The sequence below is a fragment of the Strongylocentrotus purpuratus genome, unplaced genomic scaffold (genome assembly GCF_000002235.5).
Source record: "Strongylocentrotus purpuratus isolate Spur 01 unplaced genomic scaffold, Spur_5.0 spur5_scaffold_6, whole genome shotgun sequence".
NCBI classification, from domain to species: Eukaryota; Metazoa; Echinodermata; class Echinoidea; order Camarodonta; family Strongylocentrotidae; genus Strongylocentrotus; species Strongylocentrotus purpuratus.
The window spans coordinates 56,929,614-56,955,048 of record NW_022145612.1 but is presented as its reverse complement, the minus strand read 5'-3'; the positions used below and the strand labels follow the sequence as shown (position 1 = coordinate 56,955,048).

General features: G+C 36.6%; 1 protein-coding gene across 2 annotated transcripts in view; it reads left to right on the top strand.

Annotated features, from left to right (window-relative positions):
* LOC100888944 overlaps window positions 1-25,435 on the top strand; it is a 54,878-nt gene that overhangs the window by 21,438 nt on the left and 8,005 nt on the right. For both annotated transcript variants that reach the window (XM_030972357.1, XM_030972356.1), the window contains exons 2-8: window positions 1,728-3,599; window positions 16,124-16,351; window positions 16,900-16,992; window positions 18,458-18,580; window positions 20,347-20,562; window positions 22,874-22,996; window positions 24,751-24,859. In XM_030972357.1, coding sequence (XP_030828217.1) covers window positions 1,731-3,599; window positions 16,124-16,351; window positions 16,900-16,992; window positions 18,458-18,580; window positions 20,347-20,562; window positions 22,874-22,996; window positions 24,751-24,859 — 2,761 coding nt within the window. In that variant the 5' untranslated portion in view covers window positions 1,728-1,730. The remainder of the gene's footprint in view (window positions 1-1,727; window positions 3,600-16,123; window positions 16,352-16,899; window positions 16,993-18,457; window positions 18,581-20,346; window positions 20,563-22,873; window positions 22,997-24,750; window positions 24,860-25,435) is intronic.

Sequence of the window (25,435 nt, the reverse complement as noted above, 5' to 3'; positions counted from 1 at the left end):
GGGTTAGTGTTTAGTGTTTAGCCTTTTAAAAATTCTGTTAGTGCAGGAAATTAACTACATAGCAACTCTCGCCAGAGGATGTGTCACAATATGTAGAGAGTCAGTTTTAAGAAAAGGGTGTACAGAGGTACCCCATTTTTACAGTGATTGAATTATGTGTACGGTATACTGTATTAATTATTTTTATAATTATGTGCTAATGACTGATGGGAAGCAACCAGTTAACCACAGACAATTTTAGTTTGATGCATAGTTTGGGTACCTTTAGCACATCGATTACTGTTCTTCAAAATTTGACTATTAGCTTTAATATTGCCCTGTTTTTCATCTTCCCAAAGAAAGTGATTGTACCTTGCAGCCCCACATCAATATGACAGGGAAGTAGAGTGTCTAGCAGCCCTTTCCTGAAGCAGCATCCTCATCCCTTCCCCATTAACCTTCTTATTCTGCCCTCCTTGCTGCCCCCCTCTCTCCATCCTTCCTCTCTCTCTCTCTGTCTCCCTGTATCTCTCTCTCTCTACCTCTGTCTCTCTCTCTCTCTATGACCCCTTCTCTCTCTCTCTCTTCTCTCTTCTCTTCTCTTCTCTTCTTTCCCCTCTCGTGCTCTCACTCTCTCTCTCTCTTTCTCTCTTTCCATCTCCCTCTCCCTCCTTCTTCTTCTATCTCTCTCTTTCTCTCTTCTTCTTCTCTCTCTCTCTCTCTCATTCCCTCTGAATCTGAAACACATATTCCACTGATATTTATCATTGATTTATGTATTGATTTTTAATATGTTTTCATTATTTGGTTTATTATTTTGTTATCCCTAAGTTCCCAGCTCATAGAACAACTTTGAATGTCAAGAATAAAGACATGATTCTCTTTATCAATAATAATACATACAACATGACTACATATTGGTTGATTTAAATTACATACAGAACTGAGAGGACTGATTATCTAATTTACACAGTTTCCATCATTATAAAAGTGCTGGAAAGTGAAGCTATTTTCTTGAATAATTGTATTTTGACTTGTGTCCAAATGATATAAGTTTAATTGTATCGATTGTCCAGGATAGCCTAGTGTTGATGAACTCTCTAGGAGTGGGATGGTGCTGTAGTGGGTTTGGAGATTAAAACCATGGATTAAATGTTTCTAGAATACCATCCTACTCACTCTGATATCATGTGAGCCAAGCTTAAATGTTGTATGATTCACAAGCAATCCCTAAAACATTTGTAATGGTCATTTAGCTTTGCGATCACCAAAACACCATTCACCTGTTTGGTCTCTAATGTAACATGTTGCCAAATGCTTCAGAACCTTGTATTCATCTTCGAGTATGGCACATGTATGAGACGTCCACATCTTGGCGAGATAGCGCTAATGTTTTCAACCACGTAATGTTGAACATTCTGAGCTACTGGAATGTGTATTTTGTTTACGTTGGTCTGTCAGCTCTTTGGGATTTTCTACTGATGGTATTTTTTTCTCCATATTTTATATCCTCTGTTTAGAGCCTGATGGATATTAAGAGTGTGATGGAGTTTATGAGCTAATGCCTCTTTAGAACTTAGATGATATCATTTTCTTGTCTAAACTTCACAATAGAAAACTTGCATTGTCAGTTGTAACTTCTTATGAATAATGTTCAATTTATGTAAAAAAAATTCTTCAGATTGTTGAATATTGACAGAAAAGATAACGTAATTTGTCACTTTTTATCTTTCTGTTTATCTTGACAGTTAATGGCGGTCGAATGGGATGCAGACAAGAAGTCAGAGTCCAGCTCCATTGTATCTTCAGAGTTGAGCTCGGAGGATATATCACCATCATCGGACCCGCTGGACTCTGACGAATCAAGTGACTCACCTCCTAATGGCCCAACCAGGAGGGAGTACTCCAGAGAATACAGTCTCAGGGACTCTGGTAATGGCGATTCTGGAGACTCTGGGATCTACCGTCGGGATTCCGACAGGTCGTCTCACAAATTGGACACCTCGAATTGCGGTGACTTGGATACAATCAACGAGGAAGATTTGTCGTCAATTTTGAGGCCAAAGACTATTGTAACCGACCTGGAAACATGTAAGGATTTTGTGCAGAGCTTGGCAGAGCAGGTGCAAGCCATGCAGGAGGCATTGAGGAAGAGCAAAGACGATTTGTTAGAAGTGGATGAGGAGGAGTTAGAGGAAGATAGAGATATGGGTGTAGAAGATATGGTAGTGCAGCATGATAGGGAGAGGGTGCCTGAGGTAGAGGATATCTACGAGACAACACCATTGGTTGAGGTTAGGCTCAACTCTGAGATGGATGAAGAACATCAAAGTGATGGACATCAGAATGGAGGAAATATTTTCTGGGAAAACGAACCACTCTCAGTCAGAGAGCGTGTCATGCAGATTGACAGGGCTACGCTCGGACGGGAACACCGGTTATCGTATAGAGGGCACTCTCCAATAGAACGTGATTCCTATGCCAGTCGGGAGTCCCATTTCAGCCTTCTCAGTCATGAATCACACAGTAGTCACCTGTCACGAGGCAGTCAAGAGTCGCATCAAAGTCTGAAATCATCGCTTGATTCCCATGCTAGCCATGCTTCCTTTGGCCATCATGAACTGCACGGAACCTTTGACTTACCTGGTATGAGGGAGTCATACAGCAGTCATGGGTCAAATAACACCTATGATTCCAAGAGCAGTAGTCTTGTCAATGGGGATCACAGTCCAATCCCAAAACGTATTTCAAATGAGAGCCAACCCAGGGAGAGGTCACGTGGTACCCCTAGCCCTCCACCATCAAAATTCACCAATGGGCCATTAAGGTCAAGCAACCCTATAAATAATGTGCAAAAGATCAACAATGGTACAAACAATGGTACAACCAGTCAGTCCAATATGAACGGTACTTCAAGTAAACCTAGACCACCTGCCCGGCAGAACATCCCACCAACAAAACCCATTCCTCCTGCAAGACCAAACGGGATTACTAAAATGAATGGACAGCCACTCCCTAATGGAGTTGTGAAGCCTACCAGGGATGGTAGGACAAGTGGTCCACTCATTAGGAGTATACCAACCAATCAGGTTATAGATGATGGAGGGTATGAGACGCCAATCCAGTGCAAACCCATTCCACCTGCACGCAACATGGCTGGCCAAAAACAAAGATCGTCACATGTGCAGGCAGACTACGAGGAAGTTATCCAATTACCCGGGAATGTCTGCGATAATCAAACTACCGGTCTGTGCGTACGGACCTCTAAGAAAGACGACTATATTCACGTGTCGTCGACCTACGAAGTGACCGATATTCAGGCCAATGGAAGTCAACCCAGCCGTAACGATAGTGACAAAAGCACCAACGGCAACGGTGTCCAGAGGACTGTGACGGAAGAGGGCGCAATTTATGAGTTCCCTCCAGACACATGTCATGTGGAAGAAGTGCCTCAGCCTGTGTCTGCCATGGAGGAGGAGCCCCCTAAAGAGTGCTTTGAGGAGCATCCCCTACCAGAACCTGTCATATACAAGTATGATGGACCTGAGGTGTTTGGAGAGAATATCAAAACAGAACCTGTCAGGTTTGAGGAGAGAGATGCTATCAAGAAATGGGACCCGGTAAGAACTGAACTTATTTTTGAACCTTTTTTGTTTTGTATTACTGATGACAGTGTAATTGTGAGATTTGAGATTCATACATTAACAACATCATCTAACATAAGGTGTTAATGTCTAATTGGCTTTTGTGTTCCTGTAACTCCCTTCATAGTAAATTCTATAAATACCTGGAATTCTACTCTTCAGCATTTTGTTCTATAGTGCCTGCTTAATCATGGCCTGAATTGAAAGATTGCCTTTCTATTGAGACATTTTTTATTTCTTTGATCAGTGTTTTTTATTGAAACTTTTACTAGAGTTGCCTGTACATACCCACAAGCCTATAAAATCCATATTTCTGGTACCTTTTGAGTGGCCTTTATATATAGCTGTAATGGTTTTAAAATCTGTTCTTGCCTGCCTTTCCTTCAATAGACCATTTTCTGTTTGGCAACTTTTAAGATTATACCTTATGAGTTTCTATAACAAATACTCAGGAAACTAACCCAGACATTATTACTAGACAATTAGAGGTACAGCCTAAATTTTGCAAATCATCATCAAATCATTTTTGTTTATTTTCAATATTTTACACTGAAATTGGCACCGGAAGTAAGTGCGGGAGCACTGGGATATGCTTTCAGAAATTGTGCTTGCCATAACGTTGGTCATACAATGATTCTTGGCTAGAGTTCCCTTTTTAATGATTGAAAAGAATATAATATTAGGTGGATATTGTTTTAAGAAATAGTTTTTATATTTTGGTGTCCTGAGGCTATCATTCTATTTTTATGTCATCATGACCTAAATTGATAAAGGTAACTCAATTTACTCTCATTGTTTGTTTGCTAGGTGACTTGTCTGTTCCATACATTAGCAATCAAGGTTGTCCATCGACTTTTATTTCCGGTTTTACTCTCAATACTTTACACTTGAATGTAATTACTGCTTAAAATTACCCTCAACTCGGGTTGTTATGCATTATGATTACATGAACTTTTAAAGATATCCCTAAAGTTAGGAAGTCCATACAAATCCTTAGCCCTAGAAAAGAGAATTGTTATAATTGATGAAATACCACCATAAAGGAAAAACTCTATGATCAGAATTCTTGGAAGTAAATCAATGGTTTACATGGCCTTCGTGTACAAATTACGCATGTCCTTGTGTCCAGTGCACAAGTGATTTATGCTTATATATACATATATATATATATATATATATATATATATATATATATATATATATATATATATATATATATATATATACACGCTCATTTTTGTCAATGGTTCAAACAATTTTAGAGCATGGTTGGAATTCAACCCTGCCTTCATGCATTTTGGTCTGTACGTCATGTTATGGAGCTTCAACCCCAAAACGTATTTCAAATGAGAGCCAACCCAGGGAGAGGCTAAAATTGGAGAATCCACACATTCTTAACACTTTCTTAACAAGCATCTATATCCTCTGATGACATCATCACTTAGAATGGGAGTTGATTAGATGTAGGAATCACTCACTAACCAGTCCTTGAAGTAATAAGATTCCTACCTAACCTTCAAGTTATAATACACATGCCCCATTCCGCACCAGCGCTGGCTCAATCCTCAGCTCACTGCAAGAGCAATTATCACGCAATTTTGAGCTTTGAACCGATTTAGCGACAAGCTGATTTAGTGACGAGCTATGGCTGATGGAATTAGGAGGACGAGAGGTGGGACGAACACGCCCATGACAAGAATAGACCGGCTGGAGGTCAGGGTTGATGGGTCTGAGAGTGTTTGGACAGCAGGAGGGTGAACAAGAGTGTTCCAGACAGAAACTTAGTATTCAATCTCTACAAAGATTGATATTCCCTCTTCAAAATGCACATGAATGAAATTAAGGAACATTTCCAGCCAGGTTATCAAATAATGTTACATATAGAATTTTGCTGAGCAATAGTCTTTGCAGCTAGACTCAGAATCCTGAAATATGAGGGAAAGACCACTTTATTTGTGCCCAATTATAGGGGTAATGAATCCAAAATGGAGACACCAAAACGTCTTAAGCTTGTGCCTTTTGAATTTTATGTGTTTAAAAAATACCCTTTATTGAAAATATTTGAATTATCATATTGCCTTTAAAATAATGACATGGTCATGTAAGTGAATGTTTGCTAATTGTCACAACTGCATCACTATTGACTTTATCAATTTGTGAAACGTTTGTGACTCTGTGACCGAGATAAATCTTTAAAATTATGGCAATAAATCATTCGTAACAGATTTCAAAGGTCAGTTACATTGCAAATAATAGTGCCAAAAATCTGTCTCTAATCTTTGGACAATGCTACATATCTAGGCTCTTGAGTATTTACATATGTTGCAGTTTAGTCCATAGATATATTAAGCTGCTTACTCACCCATATTGTCATCAGTTTGGAGCCAGAAGGATGTTAAACCGGTGTACTATTATATGATTTAATGCCATTTAATGCCCTTCTTGCTCCAAATTGACATCACATGTGATTCATTATTCATTACTACGTCGTGCTAGATCTGGGTCTGATTCAAGTCTTTTAAAGGAATAACTACGTAAGACTGGTATATAAATAGCTAGAATGCTACACCCTGGCAACAGTCATAAATGTCAAACTACAAACACTTTGCTGGAATTACGATTTGTGACGGCTTATTTGTAGTGTGAGGCTTGCAAAGGTTGATTTCAAGATGTTTATCCTTAATTTTTATGTATGCCTAAATGACATTTCTTAGAACTTTATAATGTTTTTAGTATTGGAGAGAGAGAGAGAGAGAGGAAGATATTGAGAATTAGAAGAGATGATGAGATTACGAATAGATGAGAGGGAAAAGAGAAGGAGAGTGTGAAAGGAGAGAGAGAGAGCCAGATAGAGACAGAAACAGAGGGGAAATGCAGTCAGAGAGAGAGAGAGAGAGAGAGACCAAGAGAGAAAGAGTCTTAGTCATAGCCTAATAACTTATAATTTCAGATTATACACAGGATACTCCAATTTCTCATAATTATATACATTTGAGGAAGCTAGAAGTTGAGCATCCGTGACTGACAAATCCATTTAAGTTATGTGTATTTCTGTTAAACTTTAGAAAACCCATTTAATTTCTATTGGTTTTCCATGGCTTAGAAAAGAAAGTTTAAAATTTACATATTCTCAAAGGCCCTTTGTAATCATTTGCCTCTCATCAATGTATCTTCCTTCATTCACATATTTTTTATATAAAATATTTGTGAGGAAAAACTGTTGTATTGATATATTAGGGTTGAGCAAAGGACCGATTATTTGGCATGATTCATTATATCACTTTGCTTCTTCCTTCATTGGGAAATATGTCACTATAACTTTTAAAAAGAACAAGCAATGGATTATGCACTTTTTATTATATCAAAGCCATGAAAATACCTACCATAATTTTGGATTTAAGCACTATTTCACAAGAAAGATTGTGAAAACCTCTCTTGTGTATTAGACAACGTATGTGTGTGTGTTTTATGTTGACGTAAGAAAGGGGTTGCATTAGAGATAAAGAAAAAAGAACAAATGTTGTATAGGCTGAATCCAGGCATGCATGATGTCATCAGTGATTCATGAAACAGAAAGCAACTAGAGAGACACATAATATTCAGAAAGATGCATTTCAATAACAACACATAAAGTATCACTCCACATAGAATTAAAGGTCTGTATTCTACTAATAGAGTTAAACCCAACCCTTGGGTGTAAAGTCATGTTTATCAAAAGGACAATTTAGACCTCAGACTAACTTCAGGTGTTAAACCCAATTTTGAACACATTGAAGCCTGAACCCAGCATATGGTGTAAGTTTTATCAGAATACAGGCGAAACTTATATCAACTAAAAATGGATATAAAACAAAAAAGCAATGATTTGAAACTTCTAAGAATCAGACAGGAGGGTATTGATGACATGAAGAAGTTTCTTTGTTGGGGGATTGGGAGGTCCTCATTTTCATGACCCCAGTGAGCAACAACTTCCTCATCTTTTAGGGATCTCTTTTCAAAGCAGAGAAAAGGGATCAAAAATAATACGATGAGTAACAATGATAATGCAGAATGTGTCCATTATCCAGGTATCTAGAATTAAATGTAGTCTCATCTACTGGCTTATTTCAAAACATCGGGCCATCTCAGGTAGTCGCGTTATACAAGATTTTGTGAAAAGAATGGGGTAGACAATGTATCGAATTGTAGCTGTGTTTTCTGCGCTTTGACATCTTCCTAATAAAAGTTTTGGAACATAATGTACCCTAGGTTTATTTGTCTATCATTCAAACTCTTACTTTGATTGAATGTAGTCTGTTATTATTCACCTTTAAGAAAAAAGAATTTTATAAGCCATAAACCTCATCTTCAAATCTTTACACATGAAGCTAGGGAAAGATATATAACCTTCTGGTTCCAAGCATAATTACTCCACCTGTTGATTTCAAAGACCATCTTAACTGTGACCTTTCTCAGCAACCTTTCTCAGCAAGACTCATGATCAAATTATTGCCATGGCATTCCTATAAACCCTCCAATCTTAAACATCCCAAAACACTCAAACCTTCTTATTTGGGTTCTGCAACAATAATTGATCAGCTGTCCACTTTTGTAACTCGTAAACAGGAACCCGTCCAATTGTGTGACTTTGTAAACGGGATTCATCAAGTCCCTAGGTGACCACATATGGCAGGTCGATGGTAGCCATTAGCAGCTAGACAACCTTCCAGGAACCCTAACCCCTATCCAGTAGCGGGCTCTTAACTAACCCATCAGTTTACACCTGGGAAGAGCTTCCTGTGCAAATCTTGTTGTTCCTGGAGAGAAATCTGGGAGGGGGAGTTGAGGAGGATTGCCATGGTAACTTGATAGTCAAGGGCAATCCTTATCTTTGTGCTTAAAAAATCCAACTTCTCATCTGCTGATGACATGTCTCTTCTAAACCAGTCATATTCCTCTAATACCAATAGCAATGAGTGTTATTTTGATCAATTTATTGTTTTGAATGGGCTGAAAGCAATGCATAGTTTTGAAATATATCTTTAAAGTCCCCTTCTGGTGAAAAATAAATAAATAATCGTTACATGCAATCCAGTACAGTGAAAAAGTGTTATCCCGTTGTAACCCAGGACACTTACATCCATATAAAACCACTCAGAGGAACTATACAAAATTGGTTTCATTAAGCAGGTGGTCTTTGAGAACAGGTTCTTTTGATACATGATTTAATTGACAACACTGGTCAAGGATAACAAAATGAGGAACACATTACAGGCAGGTCTTTATAGACAGGTGGACCTTCTACATAGGCAGTCAGGGAAAGCCATCAAGACTGCTGGCTGTGAGTTTACATGGATGTGGCTTGTTGTACATGCACGGAGGTCCTGATGATGAAGCACTAATGTTGTGGCTTGGACTGCCATTATCTCTAGCACACCATAAGCTCTCACTAATGAGTGCATCCCTCCCAGACCTCCATGTCAAAGAGTCTACCTGACACAGAGGCATGGCATCCTAAAACAGTAGGGGATTATGTCTTTCATGTTAGTGTAGATTTGTTTAAGGTTCAATTTAATACCCTTGTCATCTAGATGAGACTGGCAACAGACCAATAATAAATAGGTAACAAATAAGTTAATTACAATGAATGGTAAAGATTTTGTTAACTAGCAAATGTTTGGATTCATTTTGGCGATTTGATGGGGGGTATATTAAAGGGGATTCTGAATAGCTGTATTGCTTATCAAACTATAAGTTAATTAGTGTGTTCTGTATTTGTTTAGGTACTTGTGTTAATAAAGAGTCTAAGGAGTCCTTTAAATTTTAGGAGATAAGAGTGTAATGTTGGTGAATGTTTTAGGATTAGTGTAGTGAACTGATGAATGAGGTGATTACATAAATTTAACAAATTGTGTGTTTCTTCTTTGTGTAGGTGTGAAGTGTTGAGCGTGGGTGTAAACCAATCTAAGATTGCTTTACAAAACATTTGAAAATGTTATGCCAAGCCTCTGTATTTTGTTGATTAGTTTTGGTCCTTGGACCTTTGAATCATGTATATTTATATGTCTTTTTAAACCAAAATAAATAAATAAATAAATAAATAAATAGATAAAAATAAATAAATAGCTTTGCAACATAGACCATATTTTGGTTCTTTGGAGAATCAATGGTTTCATATCTTATGATGATAATTATTCTTCTGTTAAATCCTTTGCATCTTCTCCTCTGAATATATAGCAATCAACTCCAAAACCAACTCCAAGACAGAAAGATATTTCTGTAAGTAATTCTTGCAAAATAGTACAAGAACTGGAAACTGTGGTTTATAAAATAATAGAGGTGTAACTCATATTTTGCACTTACACAAATGATACCCTCAAGTGTAATCCTTCTAAACTCGCTGTCTACTGAAAGAGATATTACGCAATCACACTAAAACATTAGAGCGTTTTAAGATGACGTTGAACCTCTATTTTTCCATTGAGTGATATGTAGCTGTGACGTCACAGGTAGGAGCAGGAAGTGATGCCTCAGTCCAGTCAAGGAAGTTAGCAATTAAGTTGTACGTACAAGTCTAGAGTTTATGCAATAATTTTCCAGCCATAAAGCCACAAAGTGACCATCAGAAAACCCCTAGGAAGAAATGAACATGATTCATTGTTGATGGGTATCTAGGAAAACACAATTTCAGTGAAATTCATTAGTCACGTGACACCCTTTGCTGTCCCTCAAGATGAGATATTAACTTTCGTCCGGGTGATTTGTAAAACGTCCCTTCCATATCACTTTAAAACATTTCAAAGGCAAAATTGGTTTGGCAGACCATCAGAATATGAGTTGTTAAAGTTGCATTGGGTTTCATCAAAGATAGGGTTAGAGCAAATTGAGCCTTAGTTAGGTTTAGGATAGGGTATAGGTATAGTTTTTGGTCCTGGTGTGGATTAGGAATGGTAATGTTGTTAAAAATTGACTGTTGATCAATCATTACCAAAGAATGGAAACTTGCAAACCTACAAGTTTGACTTCTTTGTGTCATATGACTCATATGTTTTTCAGACGCATGGTTAGAGATCATGTTTGCCCTTGCCAAGGAATCAATATATCACACAAAGAGTGGAACACAGGTGTAGTGTAAGAAACAGGCACTACGTGTACCCAGATGTAGATGTATGAGGGACACCCCTTCCCCTTTAGGCCAGAAAAGCACTGAAACATGTTTTTTTTTTAATGGAGTAGGGTATTTCAAAGTTCTTTTCTTTTCTAAAAAATGATAACTGAAAATTGGAGAAATTCCTATTTTTGCTTGTCAGAGATTTTTTGGACCATTTCCTGCCCTACTGAAAAATCCTGATTCTGCCCTTGCATGTTCATAACCTTTGATTAGTGGTCCCCCCCCCCCTCCCCCACCCGCGCAGTGTGGCTGAGGGTAGACTGATCATTTGTTGGCAAAACTTCCTTTCGTGATGGCCCAAACATAAGTAATGGATCACATATTATGAATACATTGTGTGAAGTCTGGAAGAAAAGCTGACAACGTGATGAAATCTGTGAATTACCGGTAACCATGAGTAACAAAGCTATTATATAAGAGTGGTAAAATAAGGGAAACTGCAATTTGTTGGCCCAACTTTCCATTGCGGTTTCTCAAACAACTGATGGATCAAATACCGTTTCCTTGGCCTGAAGTTTGACAAAAGCTGACAATGTGATGAAACCTGCAATTTAACCATAAGTCACTTAATTGGATCATTAAATCTAGGAATGCAATGTCACCGGGTAGTGAAATCAGGGAAAAATCTAAATTTTTGGCCAGACATCCCATTTTCATTGCCCAAACATAATTGATGGATCATATATTATGTCAACTTGACAAAGATTTACCGGTATACAAAGGCAGACAATGTGATGAAATATATGATTTTTATGAAATAAATCATTTGATTGGATCAGTTTTCTCTCTGTTTTTCTGTTGTCAAATATTTTTTGGGTTTTTTTTGTGGGGGGGGGGGGTGTAGTTAAATATAATATGTCAAAAAGGAGTGGCTACTCATTCACTTCCATGTACTACCATAGATGTTGTGTGATGTGTTTATTGTGTACACTGAAGATCTTATAAATTAATAGGATACAGTCCCAAATGATGACTACATGGATAGTTCACTTTCGCATTTTACCTGTAATGGAAAATCAATGCATACCTTTTGTACCCATGCCTATGTTTTCTGAAAAAAATGTTTTGGTTACACCTGAAAATCTTCAGAAGTATAATTCAATTACCAGCACAATAGCCTTTGAATCTGGAAGTTGTCCAGGTTTTCATCCAAGCGGGTTCCATTGTTGTGTTGGTAGGGAGCCAAGGGCTCTCCTCGGTTCCATCTCTTGTGGCTTAGGGCGCGTTCATGCTTGATTTTGACGGCCAGAATCAGGCATCTGTTACGCGTTTAGTTTAAAACACGCTTGCGTTCATGCTCACTTTTGTAGAATCACCGAAAAACGGCGATCACGATCGCCGATCGTAAACTCACAAAAAGATGCGTTTACAATTTGTAAACGCGTTTAAATGGGGTCAACGCACTGACCTCTAGTGGGTCTACGTAGCATGCACAGTGAAGGTTTGCGAATCCAGCTGGAAGACCAATTAAGGCCACACACTGAGAATTGCCTGGGGGAGCCAGAGAAGTAAGCATGAACAGTGCATCGTGGAACTGCGATCACGATGAGCGTTTACGATGAGCGTTTCAGATCGCTCATTCTGCCTTCAAAATTTAAGCATGAACGCAGCCTTAGTGCGTCAGTAAGGCCAAAGGTGTGAAAAGATGAGAGCATTAGCCTCTGGCACTGATCAGATCAGGATTAAAACATGGAAACATGATATTGTTTTTCATCATTCCTTTGTTAAAGTATATGACCATGATTCAAGTTTGACAGAAGTTTTTCTTCTCTGATTCTTCCAAGTGAACATTAAAAGATGGACACATGATACTCTGTGTCATCATTTTATTGTTAACATATGTAACAATAATTCAAGTCTTACTGTATTGCAACATTTGCTATGAGAGTAAGACTTAAGAATGCTATTTCTTTCTTCAAATGTATTAATCATACATCACAAGTAAAACAGATATAAACCATACTGTACTGTAGCGTTGTTACAATAGATGAAGAATACCTTTTGAAAAGCATGAAGCTTGTGCAGTAGAAGGCACCTGGAAATGTTTAATGTTGAGTCCTTTAATTTGTAGCATTTTCCTTCAAGGAGAGCCCCTTGTGTTCAGCTCTGAAATTCACCCTCCTATTCCAAGCCCCTCAATTAAATACATTTATTTCAACACCTATTAAAAGAACAGACTTTAGAATACAATGCCCTCTAGAATTAATACTTTGTAGCAAGTTTCTTCAATGAAAGATCCTTGTCATCAACTCTATAAAAAAAAAACACCATGTAATTCTAGTCCCTTCTTGTTTCTGTATTTCAACAGCTATTATGAGAAGAGACTCTATTGTAGAGAAAGGATATTGATATATGAGTCACTGTCACCCATCTTAATTCTTAATTTGTCGCTATCAATCGACTCTTGTTAATTCTGGCCTAGGTAATCGGAATGATTTCAAGCTTGTTTTTTGAGCTCAGGGATGATTTAGCAGAATCTTGATAATTTCTCATGATTCCTTCCTGAAAAAGAGAATCTAGAAAATTGTAGTCTATTAGTATAAAGGATTCTCTGCAAATAATGAAGGTTATGGAGTACTAAGGGGCTGTCCTACAAAAGTAATACTATCAGTATGCTGAAATATTCTTGTATTACATATAGAAAATGTATCAGAAAATTGGTACTGAAGGCTAATTAGCATAAATTAATGAGCAAAACAATATATAATGCCTGGATTTTCTGCAAGGAGACCGAATTTCTGTTTATTGTTACCGTTGTTATTGGTGATATATAGGACTGGCCCCATTTCATAAAAACTAACAAAGCCAATTACGATCATAATGATGATTTGTTTCTTTTAATAGTTCTGATATTTTGTAATGCCTTTGAAAGTGAGTTGTGTTTCTAATGTGAATAGGATTATATTAATCTGAACAAGATATATATTTACCAGCATTTATCAAAAGCAGATGAACTGTTGATGAAAACCAGCTGTATATAGAGGTGCAGAGATTGGGTGAAAGTTGTCCATGCTTACTTTAGAATGCATGGAATTTGTGATCATCATAGTAAATGACACAGGGAAAGCAAATCTAATCTAGCTTAATAGGTCACTTATGGTATTCCGACCTGATTGGCCTGATGGTTTATATGTACAAGTGATAGCCACTGGTGTTGATTAATTAATATTTGGTAAATATTGTATATACATCGGTAATAAGGTAGGGGAAAAGTTATTGATCTTTCTAAAGATTTATAGATAGAGGTCTTATTATGATAGTTTTTCTTAGAATCTTATTGAATTTGGGTTATTATGGCACACATTCATTCGGAGTAATTACTCCATGTCAGCCACATGTTTATTTTTTAATTGTAAATTAAAAGAAATATAAATATTCACCAAAGCTTCATGATCACTTAATTATATTGTTATTACAAGGCTTTTATCATCATGTGAAGTTTTAAAATGCAAAGACCATAAGAATTGTTTCAGTCATGCTCCTAAATACCACAATCTTCTTTTCTCTTGTATATAACGTATGCTTTTCAGACGCTCTAGTACTATGAAAATCTCTCTTTCTGTTTTTGTGGGAAGCTAGCACTTTTAAACGTATCTCAACCTAGATTGACATCGTCCTAAACATGTTACCCTTGGTACATAGATGTGAGCCATAGGGATTAAGTGGTCATGAATGCTTCATTGTCACTCTAAACCCACCAGAAATAGAAAGAAAAAAGGTCTATTCTTATCTTCTCCCCATGAATGCTTTGTCTTTCACATTTCATCTGCCGAGTTCTTGTCAATTTTCAGGAAGCGATCATGATTTGCTCAATTTGGGATGGAGATGAAAATAGATTTCTCCCCAACTTTATCGGCACATATTCCTTGGGTTCCTAAAGTGAGTCAGACAGAGTGAAATAAAAAGAGGAAGGAATATGTAATTAGACCAAAGCAAAATATTTCAGGCTTTTAGAGAAAAACAGGCATGATTTTCTAGAATTATTTGACGAGTGCTGAGTTTTAGCTCAAAAGTGAACTCTGAAAATCTAGGGGAAACATAAAGTAGAGAAGTATTTTTTATTCCTCTGTTCCCTTACTTCTGTCTCTTCCATTTTCCTAGCTTTCTCTTAATCTTTTTATAGAATTTTCCTTTGTATTTCTCATCTCCTTTTCTTCAATCTCATTCACATTTTGCCTTTCATTTCCCCTTTTGGAGTAATGGGAAGAATCTAGCTGTCATGTATGTCATCATACATTTTTTTAAAACATCATGTATAAGAATTGTTACTAGGCTGGTACCAGGAAATCAATTGACCATCTCCCTCTGAAATGCATACTGTATGGAATATGACACTAGCTGAGACATGTTAAGATGGCATATATGAAATAGTTCTTTGAAATTATTTCAACTTACTTTGAAGTTATATCAATTATTTTTAAACCAAATAAATATTGGGTTCATCAAGACCATGAGTTAAAAACCAATACTGGTTGGTGCATCTTACTTCAATATTTCTCAGAAATTAGTATGTCTAATAGTCAACCTTGTTATAGGGAAGTGGGCAGCGAGGCCCTTATCAAGGGTCTGTCTAAACTCTTCGTCAATATTCATACCAATGTTGGCTTCATGAAGTAAGTCACAGAACCTGTTCTGTGAGCTCAGTAGTTAGTCCAAGTCATCAGTAATGACATTGTGTAGGATAGAGAGCTCAACCATTTCCAATGACACCAATTTCCTATCGCATCTAGGTTAATGAACAGGGCTTGAAGTACCACAAATAGAAATCCCCGTCCCGTGTTTGCCTTCACTCTATTTTCACTGAGATAATTTTAGTGCTTATATAGGGGCTGCTTTGAGATGGTTTCCTCTTTATGCTTCCCTGATTTACTTTTTTCTTGAGACTACCGTATGGACTTGTCTGCTTGTTATTTAGCTGTCCTTTATGTTTGAAATTTTGAATTTAATTTAAGTTTTAAAAATCAAACAGGATAATGGAAGATATCATGTAGCCAAACTAAATGATTTAGTATGCTTTATTCAGTCTCAGATTTTAGAAATGCATTGTCTTGTGTGAGAAAATTATGCATACATGTAGGTCATTAAGGTCAATAACATTTAGTTGAGCTATGATTGCTTATTCATATGATTTTAGGTAATGATTTGGTATTAATGCCTTACTAAAGAATAATAATAGTGCATTAACTTGCTTTGTTACTTGACCAGGCATCTTCTGGTTACAAGGCCACTGTTCTTCAACTAAGCCTTACATTTCTTTGAAAATTTACAAGCTTATGAGCTCATTGACTTAGAATTTGTATTTCTATGCATTATTTTAAATTTCTTTTACCATCTCTGTCTCCCACTCCAGGTACCACTACTGCGAGAGCTGTACTCCAACGTCCAGCGACACAAGGACCAGACCACTGGTCAGCGCTACTCCAGGAATGACTCCAGCCCCAGGTCAAACAGGGCGGGGGAGATCAGCATGGAGGGGTACATGGAGAAACTCCCCATGGGTAGAAGGAGAGCGTCTCTTATCAAGAAGTGGAAGAAGAGATACTTCAGGGCCAAGAATGGAAATCTCTTCTATTATGAGGTGAGAGAAATAGGGCCTCATCAAATCTTTCTACTCCTGTTTGTTTTTCCTTTAGTTTTTTTGTGTATTTATTTTTTTACTGCTTCTAGAATTTTGAAACATGTTGCTTACTTTGAACTGTAGAAAAATCTATCCACATACATTTAAAAGAAATCTGAAGACTTATCTTTTTCTACAAAGCTATTTGCGTTTTATTTTCTCTAATGTGCTATATATGCTATTGATACATCTTAGTGTGCAGCGAAATTTCTAATATTGGTATTTTTAAGCGATATTGTTGTTACTAAATTGAATATTCAAGTCGAAAATATTATCAATTTCATTGAGATTGTGGCTTTACAACCAACCCCAAAACTTTCACATGTTGTAAAGACAGCCATTTTTTTTTGAGAATCATATTTAACAGTTTTTGTAAGTCCAAACCAGTCACACATTGTGAAAGTATTTGCGTTACAATCTATCTGTTTGCATAAAGTATTTGGAAAAATGTTGTAGATTGTATGATTAACATTTTTCTTTGTCTTCATTTTACGATTTTTGTGTTTCAGGATCACAAGGCCAAGAAGTCATTGGGATACATTCATCTGATAGGAGGCAAGGTGACTGAGATCAGTAATAAGGTCTTAGAAGTGACAGACATGGTAAGGACAATATCCTCTCTTCTACTCTTTTCATTATATCTTCTTTGTATCTGTTTAATGCTATGTCCCCTAATATATAGAGAATTTGTTGTCCATGTATTGGTCAGGAGCACTTCACATAATTAAACATATTCTACTAGAAGAGTTGATGTTGATTTTGTATATCTGTAAACTGTTTCTCTAAACATAGCAATCCTAATCAGTCATAGATCAAATCATTCTTAATTATACAAAGCATCTTAAAGTAAAATACATTTTGATGCAGTAACCTTTTCATGATTAATGCTATAAACTAAAGAAATTGAAAAAGAGATTCCTTTCCAAACAGGCAGAGCAATTTTTAAGGTATCTTAACGTCACTGTACATTCGTCTTAAGGAATAAGCTTATATGCTGACCAATCTAAGCTTGGCCGTGACACATGACAGAGCAGCTTGAAGATGAGCATTATCACCTCATCTTCTATCAATCACTGACCCACACCAGACCCACCACCTGTCCCACCCCTAAGCTCTTACTCATTAAACACTCCATTCCTCATGTAACCTGCTACTTCCTTCACATATGGATGAAGAAAAGGAATGGTTAAATCCCCCTTTCCTTGACCGCAGCAATTACGGTGAGACTGCATGTCCATGGGTGGCGGCAGCATCCCTTCTTAATCCCTAGTAATATTACACAGCAGGAATTTCGTTGAAGGAACCAAAGGAAAATTCCCATTCAAAGAAATGTATCTTCCTGGATGACATTCAAGATATCCGATGGACGGACTGAAAGAAATCTAATGGACGAACTAAGAGGGAGATGTCCTCATGGTCATAATGATTTTGTAGCCTTGAAGTTGAAGAATATATATCCTTTTGTTCGCTGAAATCTGTAAGGATGCTAAATTTAGGTAGTTTTACATTCTTCTTCCTTTTAGCAGATTTCCTGTACTTTGCTACTTATTGTGGTACCCAATCTGACAGCAAAAAATTAATGGAAAATAAGGATGACCAATCATTAATTGTAGAATGACTAGGTAAAAGCTAGGTTAAGGTTAAGATGACCATTGTCTGAAACAAGACATTGAGGTGACCTTTCAATTAGGTTCTCTTGCATCCAAGAATTCATACACTTGTCTTAATATGCATGTTGGTACAAACAATTAGTGATGTTATTCTATTTCATTTAGAAGCCTAGTATCCACAAAATCACTGACTTTCTACACAGTTTTCCAATGAGAATGAACAATCACTGCATATTTATTGTAAATTTGTGTAAGGACATGTGATAGTCTATGTATTTCTGATGTCTAGTGTATTTCAATATACACCTTTTGCTTTTTTTTTTTTTTTTTTGCTTTAAAAATGTGAAATCATTTTTTAAAAATAATACAAGCTGCCTATGCTAACAAAAGCATTAAAGAGCTATGAAATGCTATTCTGCTTCTTTATCGAATGGAACGTTTTGTATTCGATTTCCAGAGGGGGAGAGTACTGCTGCTGCGAGGTAATAGTAAGATGGAGTTTGAAGACTGGAAGAACATCTTAACAGCAGAGACAGGTGCATTTGTGCCCAAGTCTACCATCGCCCCTCCCATTAGCAAGGTAACATCTTTGGTAGATGGTAACGTAGTCATTTTCTTATGCTCTATGCACATTACTGTAAAAAAAAAATTAAAAATTGCACACATGAAGAGCTTGCAAATTTGATGAGTGGTTCAGATTTTGGAAAGCTACACAAAATAATCAAATCCAGCTGACTTAAAGGTAAAGACCAGTTATGGTCATGCAATTGCATTGTGAAAGAAACGTTGTGGAATTGATCAGAAAAGGTTGATCATCTAGCATATAAGTATTGGTGTGTACTGCAAGGTTCTAGAATCATCAAAATGATAAGAAATTTGGCCCAGTCTTTGTAAAGTTACAAGCACTGTACACAGAAAGATGTATATGGGACTATACGCACACGTGCGCGACACGTGCGTTTATCTCTCACAGACCATGTAGATAAACTTATTTACCAAATATATCAATTAGTAGGCGGTTTCCCGGCAAAATCTTTATCATCATGTATTAGTCAAAACATATTCTTTCACATGATTGGTAATAAGAGCTACCATTTAATTTTTTGAAATTGGGGCGTTTCCAATACTGGTCTTTACCTTTAACATTGAATTGTTTAATGTACCAAAGTTTCTTGCCATGAAAATATCTGTAATTTACAATTTGCGGAACCTTTACATTATGAATTTTTCTAGTTTTAAAGTATATAATCCAACTGCAATCTGAAGTATATATATTTCTTCTTTTAGAAGGGGTGGATCCAGGTTTGTCTGAAGGGATGGGTATAAATTTGCCTCTCTCCTCTATCCTTTTCTATGTTTTATATTCCTTTTCAAATTGCCCCCCTGCAGAGGTCTACTCTGTTGTCTCCCATGTCTTATATGTAACCTCCATCCGCTGTGTGGTAAAGCTTATACATACGTGGTCTTACATAGATAGGATATAAGAAATTCATAAAATCTGGCTGTGTGCCATGTATTATAACGTGATAAGCTTGCAATAAAATATTCCTGTCAGAAACAATTTACATCCTGAAAATAATGCCAGAAATTTTATGATTTCAGAGCCCATATCATTTCCACGTAATCTCCTGAAATCTCTATTGGCTCACCGTCGCCAATTAATGTTATGTCATTTAAGAGCAAACACGCATCCATTGTTTATCATTATCATACCTTTAGGACCAAATATCTTACTGGTAACAACAGTGGCCTTAGGGTTTTCATTAGGGTGTGGTTTTAAAGATTGATCCTTTAGTTGTCATCCTATAATCCTTTGTTTCCCAAGCGTAATGATCAAATTTTGTGGTAGAAAAGTAAATGACGTCATTGTTACTATGTTGTAAATCAATTTGACAGAACATAGCAAGGAATATGAGTCATTGGATCTTTGTTTTTCTTTAGTTTTTAAAACTTTGAGCAAAGGGTCTCTGGGCCAGAATTCTATAACAATTAAGCATATATGTTTATATGTATGTCTTTTCTCTTTGTGATATGCGTGTAGTTAAATGTTTAAAGTCCTTTTATCATACCTGTATCTTAACCATTATTTTTCATTCACTGAGATATATTTGTTAAGAATATTCATGATTATTATTAATGTGTAAGAATTTTGAGCCAATGAGAAAATATTACTATACCTCATGCTTTAATTGTGATTGAGTTTTTGGATGGCCTTAACATACATGCGTTTGATGCCGGAATTGTTAGTTTTTTAAAAAGCAGATTATGAACTGTTAGTATCCATTTGTACTAAAAAGAAACTACTTTCTTACAACTTCAATGTACTTCCTTTCTGTGTCCCATCAGAGGGTGCTGGTAGTGGATCTGGGTGGTTCGTCCGTCAGGGCGGGGGTACTGTCAGAGTCAGAGACCCCCTACCCACAGGTGTTCTTCCCCTGCGTGGCCGCCACCCATGGGCGGAGTAAAGACAAGACCGCTTACGGGTTTAACGCTCTTGCCCCTGACTGCAGGGCTAGCTCCAAGCTGCATTTCCCATTCAGGAAACAGGCCAAACTAGAACAGGTGAGTAAAAAAATAACAAATAGGACTATTAATTATAGGATAAGAATTAGAAAATAGGTTATTAATCTAATTGATACTACAGGTGTGAAAAGAGGGGATGTGCAACAAGAAATAGAGTAAACGATTAGAACTTGAATTCTAAACAAGAATGGTTTTTGGCATTTGTGATTCTTGAATCGTGAAAAAAGTTGAGTGAAACTTCCTTTGCCTTTGAATGTTCTTTTTAAAATGCTAGGACTTCAAGATTACATTGAACTGTAGATTTTATGGAATTATACAGACAGCCATTTGAACTCATTTTTATTCACCCTAAGGATATGAAAGCAATTTCGGACAACTTAGTAAATTCTAGCAGGCATTATTCTCCTTGTAGACTGATTCAATTTCCATGATGACATGAAGGTAATGAGGTCTAGACTTTCAGTAAACATCGTTGATGACTTTCATAAAAGATATTGTTCACATGCAACCTTCATGTCTTGACATACATGTGTACGTGAGGATTTAGTGTCTTATCATCTTACGAAAAGAAAAGGTCGTTTGATATTCCATGACTAAGTAGCTAAAGACCAAAGCTTTAGATTTCTCCAGAGTAATTCAAAAAAAATGGTGTATTTATTTTACTGATACTTGGAAAAGTTTAAAAGTTTGAATTCACCTGGTAAAAACCTTCCACACTTTGAAAAAGCAGTCTGTGTTTAATGAGCAGCTCCTTAACTCTTTGTTGAATCTAAGATAATAAGCCATTAAAGAAAGTTTGTGGACTTTGAAATGTTTGGAAAATTCAGTTTCCTTTCCATGCTCAAATAATCCAAAATTTCATAGACTGTTATGTCCTTAAAAAGATTTTTTTGTCATTCTAAAAGCACATACACAGCCCTAATGTATAAATGTGTTTTTAAGTCTTGTATAGGCAACAGCCTGTGAATATTTTCATAGTAACAAAAAATGAAAGTTATTTTAGATGTATAAACATCTCACTATGTGTATTTTCGATCAATTTATTCTCCCAAAAATGAAAAAAATTGTCTTTAATTTCATTCTGTTAAATCCATATTACCTTTAATAATTGTGGTGACAGGATATGATTCAAGTAGGTACACTCCAGACGAGAGGGGGATAGCAAGATACTAATCCAAGAGCAAGCATTGCCAAATGGCATGTGAGAAACCTTTTGCTAAGGCCAAGTGGAAAGTCCCAAATATAAGCCTCATCTCTGCTTCTTCTAAAATAACCCCGGCTCATGCCACCCAACAGGAAGGGTGCCTAGAAATTTCACATCTCAGAGGGAGTTTGGGGAAAGAGACAAAACATGAAACTTCAGGAACTTCAGAACTCCAAGAACATTTGTATCATAGCGGCAAAAGAAAGATGTGTGTATACAGCTGCGCTCTTAATAATGGATAGTGATGTACATTCGTATTACATTCATTAGCATATCATATGGGGCATTGCAAGAAAATTGTGATAGATTGCAAGCTGCAAAACTTGCAACTGATATTTGCAATCGATTGGAACTCAACTTTCTTGCAACGCCCTACTTGTCTCCTAAATTTCCTAAGATTTTGTTAGGATTAAAGTTTTAACCATTAAATTAACTAAACTACATCTAGCTTTTATTCTCCCCCCCCCCCTCTCTCTCTCTCTTTCTCTCTCTCTCTTGCAAGAAAGTTGAGTTGCAAACAATTGCAAGATTTATGCTTGATTTTAGAGATTTGCAATTGATTGCAACTTTCTTGCAACGCCCCAATAGTTTATTTATGAATCACTCATCCTACTGAATTCTTTTGAAAGAAAAAAAACTATTAACTTCTAACTATAATCATCTTTAGTATCATGACTTCAGCAAAGCTGTTCTTCTGATAATATAATGGATTGTGATGCAAAATGTTTCAATCAATGTGCCTAGAAATTGAAAATCTGAAAGAGAAATTTTGAAAGAGACAAGCTTTCAAATCATCAAAGCTTTGGTATCATACAGCTTTATTTATTAAAATAGATGACTATGCACCAATGTGTGTGTGTAGAAGTTTATGTGGCATCAGAAGCATACATATGACACTGTCATATTTTCTCTGCATACAGTAAAAGTTATCACAGGTAGATATTGACTTGGAGCTGAACTTTTGAAAGAAACAAAACTCTGAACTTCTAACCTTTATAATCTCTGATATCATGACGGTTAATGGTGTTTGGGACAATGGAAATTTGTCCTTGCCTCTTAATCATAATATGCAATAAAACCTTATAAGATAATCCCATCACACAGTTTGTGACTCAGTTTTATATCTCTGTTTCTCATTTTCCCTAGTTCAAGCTGAACATGTCCGTCACAGAGGGGCTGCTGGAAACAGCTTTCTCCGAGCTATGTGTGGATCCCATTGCATATACTGTGCTTGTCATTGTACCATTCAACATGGGACCAAAGATGACTGTAAGTATAAGGAAAAGCTAGCAATACAACATTCTTAAAACATTGAAACAATGCTAGCTGATGGCGTTCAAACATGATATAATTTAATCCTATCCAAGTATTTCCCTCCTATGCTCAACAGTGATGCCCCTGTCACACTAACAGGGCCACCACTATGCCAACAACAGGTAGCAAAGAACCTTGCATTACCCTGAATGGTCATGGAGAAGTTGGTTTGGAATTGGTGTTGTTTAGAGTTGCAGTGTGAATGGGGTATTAGAGCTTGATTCCCAAAAATTCCCAAAATGTCTGCTTTTACTCGCCATACGGGCCCCAGAGTGTACATGTGAAAGCCCCATAACTGTCATTAAACAGAAAAATGTGTAATCAGTGATGTATACTGAAACGTACAGTGTTAAAGATCAACGTCTTGCTTGCCTTTCATAGTTAATCCTTCAGAAATCATTTAGTTCTTATATGATTTTCGACTATTCAACCCATAATTAGTATTGTGTATCATTGTGTTTTGATTACTAGCCTTTGCCTTGTCATGAATCATTGTCCTTTAATAAGCTTCCAAGGTTAGCTCCCACATTCATTCTTCATCATCATATCAATCATCACTGTGTCTATATCCCAAGCTGTCACTCTCTAAGTTTTCAGTGTTTTACCAGCTTTACACCATCATGTAATAATACACAGTAATTTGGCCAGAGGACCCTACCATTTTGGGAATTGGAAATCTTGAACAAATTAGTGACATTCTCATAAACTAGTAGGCCTAGTCACAATTACTTTTTAATCACTTGATCCTAATGTGGGGTTCATCAACTCCTTCACACGCATTCAGGTATGACTGTATTTGTTAAAGGGGTCTTTTCCCACTGTCTCAACTGTTCTGTTGTTGTTCTGTGCGCTACCTCTTTTTATGTTCCTTTTAATAATATATTTCTTATCACCTTAATGAGGAAATGTGCTCTTGAATTCCTGATTGACCAGTGATTGATTGAAGGATTGAAAATTTTCCATGTCCAAGATAAATATTAAATTTAGATTACATAAAGTATGTCTCCTTGGTAACAGGCTTTACCAGAATAATAAACAGATATTGGCATTGACCTCTGCATCTGAGTATCACCCCAATTATTACTGGCTATAGGAACACCCCCTGGGTTGGTTTGTTGTTATTGACATTGGCTCATCGGTGCTGTCGCCACTCAATTACAGAACTCAGCAAAATGACAACTGTACGGCCATCTCACCGGTGACTCGATCCATGCGAGCTGTTCAGTACCGCATGTGGTTTCAGTTTGGTTATTATTATAATTTCCTGTTGTGATCCGGCCTACCCCTCTCCGATCCTACCCCTCTCTGCTTAGCTTTATGAAAGGGGGTGGGCTCTCGATTACTTGAATGTGAGAAAATGAAACTGATAGCGATATCTGATATTATCTAGTTTGCAGTCATCGCTTTCCTAAGCTTGTATGGCAATATTTTCGCCCATTTGATTATTTACAGATGGCATGATTGCAATAGATAATCGCCCTCATTAAGATCTACCATACTTAACTATATATTCAGGATATGGGCATCAACAATTATTTTATTAATTGTTAGTAACTTCCGTTCCTTTAACTGTGATATAGCATTGCTTTCATGTGAGTTTCTTTGGTGAGAGACTCTCTCCTTCTGACTCTCAGCAGACAAGATTATTCCTTCTTGTATCTTTTCAATCATCTTTCTTCAATAAACCCATAATTTTGTTCATACTAAAGGAGAAGCTGGTTGAAATGATCTTTGAACGATTCAATGTAGAGGGTATCCTGGTTCAAGAACAGGCACTGATGGCACTCTACTCATACAAAGCTACCTCAGGCATAGTGGGTAAGAATCAGCACAGTTATTACAAGTTTGTCTTATTTATCTTCCTCCTCCTCCACCTTCTCCCCTTTCTCCCTTTTTTCTTTTGTTATTGTTGTTGTTCTTAATCTTCTTCTCTTTTTTTTTTCTTCTAGCTTCTTCTTCTTCTTCTTTCTTCTTTTTCTTCTTCTTCTTTCTTCTTTTTCTTCTTTTTCTTCTTTTCTTCTTCTTCTTCTTCTTCTTCTTCTTCTTCTTCTTCTTCTTCTTCTTCTTCTTTCTTCTTTTTCTTCTTTTTCTTCTTCTTCTTCTTCTTCTTCTTCTTCTTCTTCTTCTTTCTTCTTCTTCTTCTTCTTCTTCTTCTTCTTCTTCTTCTTCTTCTTCTTCTTCTTCTTCTTCTTCTTTTTTTAAATGTGATCTGCTCCCCCCTTCTCTATCAATGACAATGTTAGATGTAACACACTTTAAAAAGCAATCAAATATTAAGAAATGTTAAAGGTAACTTATCTGCAAGCTCTTCAAATCATCCATGTGTGTTGATATACACGTATAAGTACATTTCCTGATGAAATGTTATTAATATATCCGGAGCATAAATCTTCC